General features: G+C 39.6%; 1 protein-coding gene across 3 annotated transcripts; it reads left to right on the top strand.

Annotated features, from left to right (window-relative positions):
- The first annotated feature begins 343 nt into the window (after positions 1-343).
- Positions 344-13,739, top strand: LOC104919061 (protein sel-1 homolog 3). Of its 3 annotated transcripts, none has more exons than XM_027290435.1 (24): positions 344-542; positions 1,515-2,049; positions 2,153-2,279; positions 2,822-2,943; positions 3,127-3,242; positions 3,535-3,584; positions 4,201-4,324; positions 4,513-4,552; positions 4,699-4,839; positions 4,928-5,133; positions 5,233-5,412; positions 7,372-7,494; positions 7,583-7,723; positions 7,844-7,906; positions 7,987-8,163; positions 8,243-8,370; positions 8,740-8,823; positions 8,936-9,017; positions 9,788-9,863; positions 9,947-10,065; positions 10,241-10,362; positions 12,514-12,628; positions 12,871-12,934; positions 13,124-13,739. In XM_027290435.1, the coding sequence occupies exons 1-24, from the start codon at positions 486-488 to the stop codon at positions 13,372-13,374; spliced, it is 3,243 nt and encodes a 1,080-aa protein (XP_027146236.1). In that variant the 5' UTR covers positions 344-485; the 3' UTR covers positions 13,375-13,739. The 3 variants fall into 3 exon arrangements, with proteins under 3 accessions (XP_027146236.1, XP_010729279.3, XP_027146237.1); XM_010730977.3 differs by having other exon boundaries at positions 4,414-4,552; XM_027290436.1 differs by lacking the exon at positions 344-542 and having other exon boundaries at positions 1,666-1,766; positions 1,864-2,049; positions 4,414-4,552.
- Positions 13,740-15,789: the final 2,050 nt, after the last annotated feature.

The raw sequence follows: 15,789 nt of genomic DNA, 5'->3' as shown, positions 1-15,789 counted from the left end.
TAGCTCATGGGTAATTAGTTTTGGCTGTGACACCAGGTTGTTTTCCAGATCAGATTTCTTCAAAGTTTTGTGGGGGCGTAGGCCACAAAGGATGCTGGGTGATGGCAATGCTTTGGCTCGAGCACATCAAATTAAGTTAAACTCAGATGCACTTTGATACATCACTCCCTAAAAGAATCAAGAATAAAGCAATTCAAACTACAATTTTGTAACACAACAAAGTCATTGGCCAAGCCTTTTTAGGTTCTGTAGGTATAGCCCTTTAAAGGCTGTCCATGCAAATTACTGTACTTGCAACACCAGAATATCAGGTAATCCTGGATTGCACAGGGTGTATGCTCTGACAGCAGTCACCTGTTTGGGAAGTACTCATACAGGTGTCAACATTATTTTATACATAACTTGTTGAATGGATTGATAATGAACTTGAGGATTACATTGTTTGTTTTTACATTTTAATTAATTTGAAGTCAAAAAAACTGAAAATGAACGTGATGCACTCCATCATTTTTGGATACGTCTTCATTGCAGCTTTTATAATGGTAAGTAACTTGATTACATTTCATTGTAATACTCCAATGCTTTCCTGTAACTCTGATATCAATAGTTGAATGTGAAACTCGACCTTTTATCTGTATTTCTTGTATGTGTTCATGCTTTAAACCGATATTTTCAGTGAATTAAAGATGATGTAAAAGGGGTCGCGTAATGTGATAAGTTTGAATTACCACTTAAATCTGCAGCTTCATCAAAAAAAAGCTGTAAAAAGCCACTGTAGACTATACCTGCACAGCAAATGACCGACAAATAAAGTTAGAGACTCAGATGTTTTCTTCAGGAATTGGTTGAAACCAAAACCAAACCATAGTTAGCAAGAGTTCATACTAGACTTTGCCGAATGAATGCTAATGTTGCTTCGTAACTGTTGGATATATAAAACAGCAACTGTTTGCAAATAAGATGCGACGATAAATCCAAAAGATTATTCCTTAGAAAAACTCAGGGAAGTGGCTACTCTTTGACAGGGGTGGGGTTGTTGTAGCCAGACAACCAAACCAACCAGTTAGTCTTCATCCAAGTATTTCCTCATGTGAAAACCAAAACATATGATCTGAAAGCACAAAGCATGAATAACACCTTTATGTCGCTTGTCAGAGTTTGTTTTTCAGTGTAGAGTGGGTTCATTGTGATTGTTAGGGGCTACAACTCTGTCCTCAAGAGGCAGAGATGAGATCTTTACAGCTTAGCACAACATAATAAAGCGAAGAAGGCTCCACACTAGAAAATTCAATTTCTTTGGTACCAATGAGGTGATGATATGTCATTGTTGTGTTCACATCTTGTTTCTGCTGGCCAGAAAATTCTGGTTTAAGCAGGTTTAAGCAAGTGAAAATCCTCCAGACAATATGACCTCTGGCTACATATCCTGCCTCCTTAATTTATCTGAGTGAAAAGGACTGCATGCTTTCTTTACTTTCACCTAATTTTATTCATTTATCTTTCACTTCACCCAGGAACAATGTGTGTTCCAAGCCATTTCAAACTCCTCAACCCAGACTGAGGAGAGCCTGCCTGGCAATTTCATAGGGTTTGACTCAGCCCCTGACAAAGTGGCAAATGGCTCAGTGGTCCGTGTGCGGTATCAATGCTCCAGGCCATGTCAGCTTGCAGTGGAGGTGGTAGTGTCCACATTAAGGGAGACAAATTTAGTGGTCTTCAGAAGAAAATGGATCAGCAACACCGCTCGAGACTACAGGATCCACCAGGTGCTGCTCAGATTGCCTCCGTCTGTTTTATATCAACAAGACTTTTTCAACAGGCACGTTTTGGACACCCAAAATGTGACAGTTTGTGCTTGGTTAGGCCATCGTTATGAAGGCAGTGGACCTGGGACATACCATGGCTCCATGTTGAGGATTTATAAAGTGCTGCAGATAAAACCACTCTCAGAGCGTCCAACTAAACCGACCACTGCTTCCCCTTCGTGGTCTGCTCAACTGATGTGGCAGATGAGCAGAAACAGAGTTCAATATTGTCCATACGAGTCAGGTCAGAAGCTTAATCATGTTTTTTTTTATCATATTATCCACGTCCCATCTTTAATAACCAGAACTTTTAATGTGTCAACTTTTGCCTCTTTACTTCTTAATAGCTACAATCAATATGCTAGAGTTTCCACTGGCAAGTTCTGGTGAGCATTTTGGAGTGGTCCGCAGGTTCCAGCCTTTTATCGACAGATCCCTGGAGAGAGCTCGTCGTCATGCTGTGACACAGCCCAGGTTGGACTTAAACTTCACACACTGACTCCTCATTTAGTTAATTTTAGCTGGAGCTCATTATGTATGAAGTTCAGCTACACAGCATGAAGAAAATCTCCAGCAGGGTTTCCAAATGCTGTATCGCATACTTATTCTAATAGCAGAATATTTAGATGTTAATGTACAGTGAGTAGAAGTAATGCTGTCACATATCACCACATATTGTCTCAAATGTACATCGTACAGTATATCATCACTGGTTTGTGTTGATATCAGCAGATGAACAGGCCACAGGTCAGTGATTGTTTCCCTTTCAGCGCTGGCAGCTGTTACAGCACACTACACTTTTAGTTTTACTTCACCATCATAACAAATGACTTTAGAAGCTTCACGAAGCCTCTTCACCAGAGCATATAAGCTTTTTATTTACGGTCAATGACAAACAGCGAGGTCAGTAATTTTTAGCAGATAGAGCTGCGTTTTGAAATCCGCCTCACACTTCAGTGGCCGAAAGAAGAAAATTATTTGTCAAATCATATTTCACTGCTTGGTTTTTTTTTCAGCGTCACCTTATCTGTGTGGATCTACCTACTGAAATGGTGTCACTCGAAACTCTGTGGGATCATCCATCATGTCGATGGCAACAATTTATACGAGTCCATTCTGATGCAGCTTACAGACACAGGTGGGTCACAGCAGCTTGTGGGTACACCTGACACCGGTTTAGGGGATTAGATTGAGGTATCATGAGATGATTGTGAGTGATGATGTGTGTTTTATGAGACAGTGGAACAGACTGTGTTATATATTAATAAAGAGCACCGGATCTCCTGTGGTGAAATATATGACTGTCATATCTCCTGTGTAGGGAACGTCATAATTCAGGCACGTCTGACAACAGGAGAAGATGAAGCTTTCCAATCCCGTGTAGTGTTGCCCCTGTGGAAATGGATTAGATTAGATTGTTACATACAGAACTCAAAGGTAAAGAACCTCTAATGTGTGCCTCTAGGTAAGAATACGGAATTAAAATCAGAATATAGCTTTGAGCAAGATCTTATAGCATCCTCTCTCTTCTGAGTTTCTGTTTGGTGCCCTTGCTTTGTAGTGTTTGATTTCTTTTTGGAACAGCTGTACGATCTTGAAAGATGGTTCCTTTCCAGCTGGGAAACTCCAGGCGATTGCAGTGTGTACTGCAATTTGGAGTCGTTCACAGCTGAGTAGGTCTTTTTTTCCCCGTGTCGTGAGCTCATGCATTATTATGTCTGACTTTCAGGTGGTGCTGGATGAAACGTGGGATGATAAAACCATCAAAGCTGTTTACAAGTAAGAACTGTTATGGATTTTTATGCTTGATATTAGTTTCTCACTTAAATGTTGTAAATTAAGAAAAAAAAACTATTGTCTTACAACAAAGAAGCAAAAATGGAAGATGGGTTAGTCAAATGTCAAACTGTAACAAACAAAAACTGTAAAATTAAACTAAAACATTATATAATAAATGTCAAAAACTATAAATTTACTGAAAATTTCAGTCAAGTTTTGCAGAGAAACAAACACCTTCAATTGATGATACTTTACAGAGAAACGCTGTTATTTATTTTATAGCTTTCACAACAGAACAGAGTTCATAGTTTTACAATTTGGTATACAATTTTAAAAAACAAAAATCAGGGTGTCGTTTAGTTCAGTCGGTAGAGCAGCCGCCCCATGTATAAAGGATCCGTCCTTGCCGCGGCAGTCCAGGGTTCAAATCTGACCCGTGGCTCTTTCCCGTGTGTCATTCTCCATCTCTCTCTCTCCCACATTCCTGTCACTCTTCAGCTGCCTCTGTCAAAGAAGGCCGAAAAAATATCTTCAAAAAACAAACAGAAATCTACTGTAACAGAAACACACACAATGATCACGAGAGCTGGTTTGAGTGTTTTCGAATATCTTATAGTTTTCAGGAGAATATCCGTTATGATGACACTGATGGATACTTTGTGATCGGAGGAAGCAAGTACATGCCAGGCATCCATGGATATTTTGGGCCAATGAAATACTATCGCTTTGGAACTAAAGAGGTAAAGCAACTGTTGTCTAATTATGGGTACTGTCATTATTTTGTTGTTTTATTACTGTGTATTGAAAGACAATGTTATCCATGTCACAGGTAAGAAATCAACTTGACCCAGAGTCAGCATTACAGGAGCTGGATAAGACTCATCAGGAGTGTTGGGAAATAAAAGCATTAACAAGAGCTTTCCTCCAGCAAGTAACCGAGAGTCACCTCCCGACACCAATCAACAAAGGTGAAATGTTATTTTGACAAGTCCGTTAAAGCAGCGTTCCACAGGGATCAACCTTAAATCGATCTTGTATACAGGGTGTCAATACAACAGCTGCACACCTATGAAATGCAGGAAGATTACTGTTGACAGGTTATGTTTTATTTCAGGTGTCTGCACTCCTCACTTCGTCAGACTGTCGGGTCAGTTTGGAGAGAATATCTGCACTCAGACGTGGACCTGGGAAAAACAACTTGATTACAGCACACTTTTTAATTTCCTGCAAACAAAAGAGGAAGAAATTAGAACAGGTGTCATACATTGACTACACATGTATAAATCACACCTAACTCACAACATTAGTCACAGTTTTAACAGTTTTTGTATCGTTTTCTGTAGGATCTTTGGGCATGAAGGAGCTCAGGAGTACTTTGTTTGAGCAGGCAGTTAATACAATGTTCACAGTAGATCAGGCACAACATAAAATCACATCCACATCAACAGCTCTACTACAAATATCCTCCTGCTTTGGAAACCACAAAGCATCTCTCCTGTTGGCCACTATCTACCTCTCTGGCCTGGGACAGTCAGTAAATCGACGACAGGTAGAGTCAATGCCTTCCTTGTACCTTAATTACCGCCTCATCATACGCAACACCATTTATGTAATCATGACTGATAATAATAACTCCCATGTGTTTCAGGGTCATGTCTATAGTTTGATTGGCGCAGCGGGTGATAACCGTTTCGCCCTGATGCATGCAGGCTACAAGCACGCACAAGGAATTGATGGATTTCCAAAAGACTTGGACATGGCTTACGGCTACTTATCCAACATTGGTGCACAGACAAACGCTGACAGTTCCAGGAGACATGAAAATAAGGTATGTTTAAATGAAATCACTGGAAAAATTGCCATTTTAACCATGCTAGCTGCATGGTCTGTTGGTCCTCCACAGACTGAAATAGCTCAACAACTAAAACAGACGGCTTTGGAGAAATTTATAACTTTGGTAATTCTTTCACATCGAATTTTAAGAATAATTCAACAATAACATAATAAATGAAGAACATAAATAAAACAACAATGGTAAATGGACTGTACTTACATAGTGCCTTTGTATACTTCATACACTGATGGCATTTGAGTGACAACTGCTCATCAGTTTTTGGGAGTTAACCATTTATACACACTTACACAACGATGGGACCTTTGGGAGCAATTTGGGGGTTCGGTAGGAGATGGGGATCGAACCGCCAATCATCTGATTAGTGGACAATCCGCTCTACCTCCTGAGACACAGCCGCTCCCCCAGTGAATGTATAATTACATGAAACAAATGCACACGCTTCTTATATTACTGTAATTCTAAACAGATATAAGCATACTGAGTAAATCCAAAGTCATTCAAACAGACACTTGCACAAACACATACTGTACACGAGTGTACAAGCTTATAACAGCAGTGATACAAAAAGGACTGTCTCCAAAACATGATTAATGTGTGTGTTTGCTGGTCCAGCCAGTGAGAACAGGTAGGTCTTAAATCTTAATTTAAAAATGTGAATGAGTTAGCTGTCATGATGAATAGAAGACGAGCACTCTGAAGATAAGGAGGCCGCTATGAGAAAACTCTATTTAAGAATGGTTTCCTGTTTATTATTGGAATATTTAAATAAGCTACATCAAATGAACAAAGGTTCATGAAGCTTGAATAGGCAACCAATGCACCGAAAGAAAACAACTGTGGTGAAATTTATTAGAGGAAACTCGAAGTAATGCATTTTGACCATCTTGGAAATGTTTTGAATACATTATAGTACAATAGTCCATCTAGATAAAATCTTAATTTAAGGCTCCGAAATCCTTTTACAATCCTCAATCGGCTTCTTATCATATATGAGTATGTATGACTGCAAACAGCTCTGCCAATGTTAAAACAGCTTTAATTATTTAACTGCTGATATCTGTCTGAGCTTGACTGGTTTGAAGCGTCCCGCACATCAATACCAATCAGGATTTATCAATATTTAAATTTCAGTCTGCTGACTGTTTGTTTATCGATCGAATCTGATCAAACCACACACACACAGTCCTGGTGAAGCAGAACTAGTTAACTCGAACTTTGATTGTTTGATTGATTAGGTTTCATTATGTTTTATTTATTTATATTTTAAAAAATTAACCCACAAAGACTAATGCAAACAGCGCTGTTCACCAGCGAGTATCCAGAGAGTCCAAAATAGGTGCAGGCTAAGAAGCTACGTAGCTTATTAGCTGTGTTGCACCATTCATTTTGATTTAACCCCCTCTGTCTGTCAGACCTATTCCACAAAACTGGTTTGCAGACAGTTATGAGACAGAAGTCAATGGTACAAATAACGTCTTTTAAATAAACACTCCAAGCGGCAACCTCTGTGGCTGTGAAGTGAGGTCAATGCAGAAGTACAAACAAACGTCCACCTGAGGCTGGCTGCAGACGTGAGTCAGTCTTCATAAGCCCCTATTTTTATAGAACTCACCTGATACGTGTGGGTGGGCGTCCTTAGTTTATTATATATATTTTGTTTAGTTTTTTCCATCTTTAATATATTTTTATTGGATTAAATGATGAGCAGTGCTGAACAAAATGCTAGATGGAAGTAAACAAACAGTAGAGGTAAAATAAGGTGAAACTACTGTGGCTGATTGCCACTAGCCGGTCTAGCCAGCCACTGAGTTCACAGCAGTTCACCAACCAGCACTACGAGTAGTCACTACGTCACCAAGCTGCTGTCCCCACCTGTTCTGCATGGATAAGTGAATGTCATTCCATTAATGTATCAATTTGTCTTTCTTAAAGCAATACACCCCCGAACGCATCTATCTGAGCAATGAAGACTTTTTAAGGACCCTCACAGAGGGGACAGGTGACGTCATTGAGTATCTGAAATTTCAAGCTGAGAGAGGAGACGTGGAATCTCAGGTATGTTTGAGTTAAATCCGACTTTTATTCCTCCGTTACGTTTGGTGTACTGTTGAGAACAGGCCAATAAAAACCGTTTTACCTTTAGAAACACCTGGGAGAGATTCTTTACTGGGGACAACTTGGACTTTTAAAAGACACAGCGAGTGCGACGAAGTGGTTAGAGAAAGGTGCTATGCAGATGGAGGATCCCTCAGTGATGTACGACTACGCCATCCTACTCATGAAGGTTCTGTGAGATTATAAAGACTCAACCGATTATACGATTGAACTGAAGAATGGATATTTTGTGTGTGTGTGTCTGTGTTCTGACAGTTATTGATTCGCTGATTGATGTTGATTCCTTCAGGGCCAGGGAGTTAAAAGAAACTACACCCGAGGTTTTCAGCTGCTGGAGAGAGCTGCAGCGATGGTACGTGTACACACTCCTAGTAATCAGTCTGTGTGTCAGTATCTGCCTTCACTATACCAGCATCTGTATCCTTGCTTTAGGGTTCAATTAACGCCTTGAATGGTTTGGGCTGGTACCACGGGATTATACTGAAAGACTATAAAAACGCTGTGAAATACTTTAAACAAGCTGCTCTGAATGGGAGTGACGATGCCATGTTTAACCTGGGAATTTATCACCTGAGTGGGGACAACCCGGACATGCCGTGGAGGAACGAGGTTCGAGCCCTGCACATTTGTTTTATCGCTGATCCGGTGTGTGATCAATGAGCTGATATATTTTCCACATGACCCACAGACGGCTGCGTTCCAGCAGTTTCTAAATGCATCTCGGCTGGGTCACATAGCTGCATCAGTGGAAGCAGCTTGGTACCTTTCGACGGGAAGCCTGGAAGGGGTGTCTCAGGATGTGGAGAGGGCTGTGATGTAAGAGGATTTCATTAGCCTGGTGAAGAAAGCTTTGTTATGGGCTGTTGCACTGTAGCCTGCAGCTCAGTGGCATCTAATTTCAATGACAGTGGCTAATTCAAGGTCAGAACCCAGTATTTGCATATCTAAAAATAAGAGTCACTGTCACTGCATTATTGTTTGGCACAGAGAGATTCTGCTTACCATTGTTCCTCTTGTATCTTATGAATTTAAAGAAGCTCCTGCTGCAGCCGTGGAGGCTCCTTCTTTTTCTAGAATGACCTCAACAAATCAGAAACTATTTTTAGATCATGTTAAAATATTTTCCGTTTATGTGGAGAAAATTATATTCCATAATTCATCACCCATCCTTTACCCTCTGTGCAGAATGCTAAAAAAGGTCTGTGAACAGAACGGACACCTTGGATTTATGATCAAAGAGGCTCTCCAGGCCTACCTCCGGGGATCTTGGTGCGGACATTAATTTCAATTATTTTTCAATTGTCCTCATTTAATCATTTTCTCTGCTCTTTACTATTTGTCTCCAGCTTCTTCACATTTGTTTTTATTGTGTTGCAAACAGGAAGGAGGCATTTGTGAAGTATGTTTTGGCAGCTGAAACTGGTCTGGGTTTCGCCCAGAGCAATGTTGCGCACCTATGTGAGGTAAATATGCTCTTATTAATCTTTCTTGTGCCTCTCCTTGACATCACAATGACTCGTCCTTTAATCTGATTTTCAGCGTAAGACAAATCAATGTGAGCTCTGAAGGTAGCTGATGAACAAGCTGCACATCATTCCAGTCACATAACACTAATAAACCTGCTTGACACCATGACATCAACATCAAATTTGACTCCCTAGCTCTTGTCCTTACCAAGGTAGTGAGAAACGTAGGAGTCTTGATTGTTGAGTGACTAACCTTCTCTGATTACGTTGCCTCGGTTGCCCTCATTGAGCTCCACTGGCTACCTGTAGCAGCCCACATTAAATTCAAATCTCTAATGCTGGCCTACAAAGTAGTTTCCAGTTCAGCACCCACCTGTATGTTACTTCCCGACACCAATACACTCAGGGCAATCCAAACTTTTCTCGTCTGTTGTTCCCCGTTGGTGGAACATCCTACCAGTTTCTACCAGATCAGGGGCGTCCCTCTCTACCTTTTAAAAACCTCCTAAAGACCTCCAGATTTTCAGAGAGGACCTCCTCTCCAACACTACCAACAACTGGACATGATAAATCTATCCCCCTCTACAACTGTCACTGTCATCCTATGCGAGTAGTACTTGTCCTTGTCGCTCTGAACCTTGATTGTTTCGATTTGGATATAAAACCATCAGTTAAATGACTAAATCTAAATGTTTAAATGTGAATAACATGACCTCCATCATTGCTCTGCACTTATCCTCACCCTGTACTCATTCTCCCAAATGCAGGAGCTGAATCTCAGCCATGACTGTCAGTGGAGATATCATAACTACTCAATATTAAACTATGATCCCCATCCGTCCGGTGAGTTCCTCTCATTTCATTTTGCTCCAACCTCTCTCTGTGAATCTGGTCGATAAACAGAAAGTATTTATCTTCTTTTATAGCTCTGCTGAAAATGGGTGACTACTACTACAGTTCCTCCAGCATGCGAGAGGACTCATTATCTTTGGTTGGTCAGGCTATATCGATGTATGGCAGAGCAGCTCTAGCAGGCAGCCCTCAGGTGACAGATTTACTTGAGCCGTAATCTCATCACGCTATGATAAACTTAATTAAACTTTCACGGGCTCAGGCCCACTGCAATAAAAACAACAAACAGCATTATACAGTGTTATTATTTGGAGACCTTTCTCAGTGAATAACCCTTGTTATGATCTTATTTTCTTACGGACTCTCAGGGAATGTACAACTTAGTCGTTCTGGCACAACAAGGGCATCGTCTTCCGTCGAGCATCCACGGCTTGTTTAATGTGTCGCATCGTGATGAGCAGGACGTCGTGGTGGAGAAGATTCTACAAAGGTGCTTTTATTAATCCATGACGTGCCAAGACAATGAATAATGACCATGAATATTATTTGGGTGGCCCAAGGCTGTTTATAGTACTTAGTAGTAATGATGCTTGTGAGATAATGTGCTGTTTCTTGCCCAGATTTATATGAGAAGATGATGTCCGACAAATATGAAGACGCCACCAGAAGCCCATTAGCTTAAATTTGCCTAAAGATTTTAAAGAGATGGACACAACGAGCTAATGTCATTTTTAGTTTTTTGAATAAACACAATGAAACATGTTAATGAGCTTTAGAGGTGGCTTTGGACAGTCAGGCTAGCTGTTTCCAGTCTTTGTGCTGAGCTGAGCTAAGCTAAGCTAAACTAAACTAAACTGCCCTAATTTAGCCCAGAGATCTGAAACAAGTGGGAACAATGAGCTATTGTTGTTTTTGTAAATGAGCAGCATAAAACATGTCAATGAGTGAACTTTCGAGGTGTTAGTAGATGGACTTTGTTAGCTTTGGACAACTGTTTCAAGTTTCTATGCTATGCTAAGTTGAGCTAAGCTAAGCTAAACTAGCTGCCTGTTAGCCTAATTTAGCACAGAAATAGTAAACAGATAAATACAGTGAGCTATTCAGTCATTGTTTTTGTTTCATCTTTGATTTTTTTCAATGATAAATAAACAAGATAAATCATGTTAATGTGTGAGCTTTGGACAGAGCTAGGCTAGCTGTTTCTAGTCTTTGTGCTAAGCTAAGCTAAGCTAAGCTAAGCTAAACAGCCCTAATTTAGCCCAAAGATTTGAAACAAGTGGGAACAATAAGCTATTGTTGTTTTTGTAAATGAGCAGCATAAAACATGTCAGTGAGTGAGCTTTAGAGGTGTTAGTAGATGGACTTTGTTAGCTTTGGACAACTGTTTCAAGTCTCTATGCTATGCTAAGTTGAGCTAAGCTAAGCTAAACTAGCTGCCCGTTAGCCTAATTTAGCACAGAAATAGTAAACAGATAAATACAGTGAGCTATTGTCAATGTTTTTGTTTCATCTTTGATTTTTTTCAATGATAAATAAACAAGATAAATCATGTTAATGTGTGAGCTTTGGACAGAGCTAGGCTAGCTGTTTCCAGTCTTTGTGCTAAGCTAAGCTAAGCTAAACTAAACTGCCTTAATTTAGCCCAAAGATTTGAAACAAGTGGGAACAAAGAGCTATTGTTGTTTTTGTAAATGAGCAGCATAAAACATGTCAGTGAGTGAGCTTTAGAGGTGCTAGTAGATGGACTTTGTTAGCTTTGGACAACTGTTTCAAGTCTCTATGCTATGCTAAATTGAGCTAAGCTAAGCTAAACTAGCTGCCCGTTAGCCTAATTTAGCACAGAAATAGTAAACAGATAAATACAGTGAGCTACTCAGTCATTGTTTTTGTTTCATCTTTGATTTTTTCAATGATAAATAAACAAGATAAATCATGTTAATGTGTGAGCTTTGGACAGAGCTAGGCTAGCTGTTTCCAGTCTTTGTGCTAGGCTAAGCTAAGCTAAGCTAAACTAAACTGCCTTAATTTAGCCCAGAGATTTTAAACAAGTGGGAACAATGAGCTATTGTTGTTTTTGTAAATGAGCAGCATAAAACATGTCAATGAGTGAGCTTTAGAGGTGTTAGTAGATGGACTTTGTTTGTGCTTTGGACAACTGTTTCAAGTCTCTATGCTATGCTAAGTTGAGCTAAGCTAAGCTAAACTAGCTGCCTGTTAGCCTAATTTAGCACAGAAATAGTAAACAGATAAATACAGTGAGCTATTGTCAATGTTTTTGTTTCATCTTTGATTTTTTTCAATGATAAATAAACAAGATAAATCATGTTAATGTGTGAGCTTTGGACAAAGCTAGGGTAGCTGTTTCTAGTATTTGTGCTAAGCTAAGCTAAACTAACTGCCCGTGATAGTTTCATATTTATTGTACAAACATTAGAGTGGTGTGAATCTCCTCTTCTAATTCCTTGAAGGCAAAATGAGTTTTTACCCTCACGTCTACTATTACTCACTGACATAATTCTTGTCATTTCACTGATGCCTTTACTGTTATTTTAACACAAGCATGAAGGCTTGATATTACTATTATATTATACAGTATGCTATAAATATATAACACAGCCACTCTCTCCTGCTTTCTGCTTAGATGTCTGGAGAAGGAGGATGAAGAAGCAGTAACACCCTGTTCTTTAGCTCTGCTCGGAGTTCGGATGGGAAAAGCCTTGAGGAGAATGACTCAGAACAGTGCTCAGCTCCTCTTGGTAGGCATTAAGCAGCGCTACTGTACAGTATGTAGTAAGATAGATCAACACATTGGACTCTGCGCTGCTACAGTATATAGTATTATCGTCCTTTGATAGTTTGATTTATGTTTAATAATTTAAAATTGCGAAAATGCAAATTGGACTTTGAGCATGAATAAGACATTAAAGACACGTTCTCTGCTGTTTGGAGAAAGAAAACGTGATGATTTATTTAAATAATTTCTCTTATTTCTCTATAGACGTATGCATCTCTTCTCTCTGTCCTCATCATTACGGTCATCTTGCCATTGCAGAGCTTTCTTGGTAAGTAATGGTGGCCCTTCTCCGCTTCACCTGCTTGCACCTAAATGCCACACGATGGTGCAATTTCTCCACATATTGGTTGACCGCCTCTCGCTCTGAATTGCACATCAAAAGATAATCTATGTAATCATGTTTGTTTGCCATGACAAGTAACCTCCTTTCATGCTCCCCATGTACAAATTAACACAGAACAAAGGGTTCCCCATCACCGTGCGGTTGCACTGAGGTCAAGGACATCATCTCATGTCGGCCAAGATGGTGTCAACTTGAATAGAGAGCAAGATGGCATCATGGGAGGAACCTTGAGAGTGGCGGGGAATCAATGGCTTACCATCCTGAATGGCGAGCAGTGGCTCCGGCAGACAGGAGATTTGGCCGTGACTCTGTCGGGTGTGTGCCTGTGTGCTTTCTGGACCACACTCCTCTATCATCTCTTATGACATAAAATACCCAGCACAGTGATCCAATAGCCACAGCAAAAGCCTCAGACACTACATATTGTAAGAGCATACATTTAGAGGATGAGCTGGAGCTATTCATGTGACATATTTGTGTTTCGGAGGCGTGTGACTCATTTTAAGTTACAGGAAGGAAAGAAGTGCTGATGTGCAGAGTGTGCGCTGCTTTATCACAGCCATGATAATGTTTCCTCAGTAACTGCTTTCCCATTGTTTTGTTTGTGGAAAATGAAAAAAACTTATCATGCGCTACATTTAATTAGCGCGACACACAGTTTATATGATCTTGTTGTCGTGGCTTCTGTTTTGCAACGTGTACGTCCAGTAAAGCATGTATAAACACTTGAGAATTGTTTTGAATTCATGTTGTGAAAATGTTTAATTTCAGTCACAGAGTTGCGCTTATAAACCTCTGATTGCTTCGTGTTAGTGATAGATGTAATTAAAGATGGACCAGAGGTGTTCTAGTGTTCAAATAGGTCAACTATTACCTTGTTCCTGGTCCTATCAGTGGCGTGTTGATAAGCATCTTGCAGGACACTGGACCTGCAACAGCAGCATGCAGGGGCACTTAAACCTTTTTATCCAAGGCCAGAGCAGTGGAATTTCAGAAGTTATTGATTCAGTCTCCGGCTGGGCAGGTGCTCCTGGTCGATATATAAGATAAGACAATATCAGTTTGAGCCATCGCTATGGGAAACGACACCAAGTAAAGTTTGCCTTGAAAGGATAAGTTACTATAGCAATAGCCAACAAATCATTAGAGCCTTCGCTGGAGTCAAAGAACAATGTAATGCTGTTGCCACGATGTTCAGAAAGATAACACAATGTCTTATGAGTGATTTTGTTTCAATGGCTGCCCAACAAATGTGAGGAATAGGCAGTGTTACTCAGTTCATCTTAACAGTTATTTACAGCTCTGGGTGACCTGCGATGATGTGCAGTTTATAGCTGTGAGTGTTTTTGCCTGGTATTCATGGAGCTGTCATTAGTTAAATAAGGAGTTTCACAGTGTAAACAGCGCCATGTGGAGCTCCTCCAGTTAAGAGTGAAGTCGGTGTATAATTTGGGGATGGAATAATGATCTCCCTCTTCCTTCTTCTTCTATCTCTGTCCCTTATGTCGTCTGTCTCTTTCTTTAAAGGGACAGAAACACAGGACGCTGTTAACACTTGCACTGTAGTAATCTGTTTTCCGCACTTTATGTCGGAGTGTTTTATTGCTAACTGGAATCGCTCAGCTGTGAAAATGAAGTGAACATTTTAGATAATCTGTGTCTACACTCTCTCATCCACTTACTTTTCTCACTGCAGACCACTCCCTAAAAAACTACAAAGGGTTACAACAGATTCACCTTGACAAGGTTATAAAAAGAAATAAAATCCTCATAAATGTAACAAGCAGCTACTGACGTGACATTATAACATTCAGCTCGGGTTTGTCCCACACAATAAGACTTAAATATTTCATAATAAGCAATAAGAAATAAATAACAACACATTCTGCTGCAGGCTTTATTTAACCACAAGCAACACAAAGTATTTAAAATTCTGTTTAGACTGTACCTTCAAGAGTATAGTGCACATTGCTGATCTGTTTTAATAAACAAATACATTTGTTTCTTTGTTTCTTCACTCTGAAATATGAAAATGTGTAAAAATGTAAATTCACCAAAAACAAAAGTCTTGTTTGTGGTTTTCTCCACCAACTTGTCATTTTTAATTTCAGATATTATAAATATAAAAGATATCAGCCACACTGTTAATTTACATAACTTTAAGCCTTAATATAATCTGAACAGGTGAGTTCTATAAAAACAGTTTTTTTATACCAGGCTGTTTATTTCTGCTGTGAAGTTGGACATTTTAACATGGGGACTTATGGAGACTGACTCACTTCTGTAGCCAGACTCAAGTGGACGTTTGAGGAACTGCAGTTTTTGGCACTTTCGCATCAACTTGTTATATGGACATACAAGGAATTGACTCTGGTTTCACTTTGCTTTTAATGGACATACACAGATACAAGGACAACAAACATAAACATTAAACTACTCTGCAAAGGTATGCATTATATTGAGAGGTGGTGTTTCTAATATTGTGGCCCTTTCATGTATGTAAATGTGGCTAAAATGTTAGAAACACCTCTTAATATAATACAAATATAAAACATAATATTAAAAACTAAGACCTCTCTGACAGCGTCAACAAAAACTGAATTTATGTCAGAGTTGTTGTCATATTGGATTGTACAAGTACGTAATGAGGTGGTGAGTCAGGTGTATATATCCCTACATACATACATTCATTCATATTCTGTAACTGCATATTCTTATCTGGATTGGGGTGGCTGGAGCTATATGAAAACAGCAGTAACATTTGCAGACAGAATAAGAAT

The sequence above is a fragment of the Larimichthys crocea genome, chromosome XVII (genome assembly GCF_000972845.2).
Source record: "Larimichthys crocea isolate SSNF chromosome XVII, L_crocea_2.0, whole genome shotgun sequence".
Classification (NCBI taxonomy): domain Eukaryota; kingdom Metazoa; phylum Chordata; class Actinopteri; family Sciaenidae; genus Larimichthys; species Larimichthys crocea.
Note: the sequence above shows the minus strand (reverse complement) of the source record. Positions and strands in the feature narration are given on the sequence as shown.

Coding starts and splice junctions, on each gene's coding strand:
- LOC104919061 (XM_010730977.3), top strand. CDS start 486: ATGAACGTGATGCACTCCATCATTTTTGGATACGTCTTCATTGCAGCT. Junction 2,280..2,821: donor CATGCTGTGACACAGCCCAG/GTTGGACTTAAA, acceptor TTTTTTTTTCAG/CGTCACCTTATCTGTGTGGA. Junction 8,164..8,242: donor ACATGCCGTGGAGGAACGAG/GTTCGAGCCCTG, acceptor CATGACCCACAG/ACGGCTGCGTTCCAGCAGTT.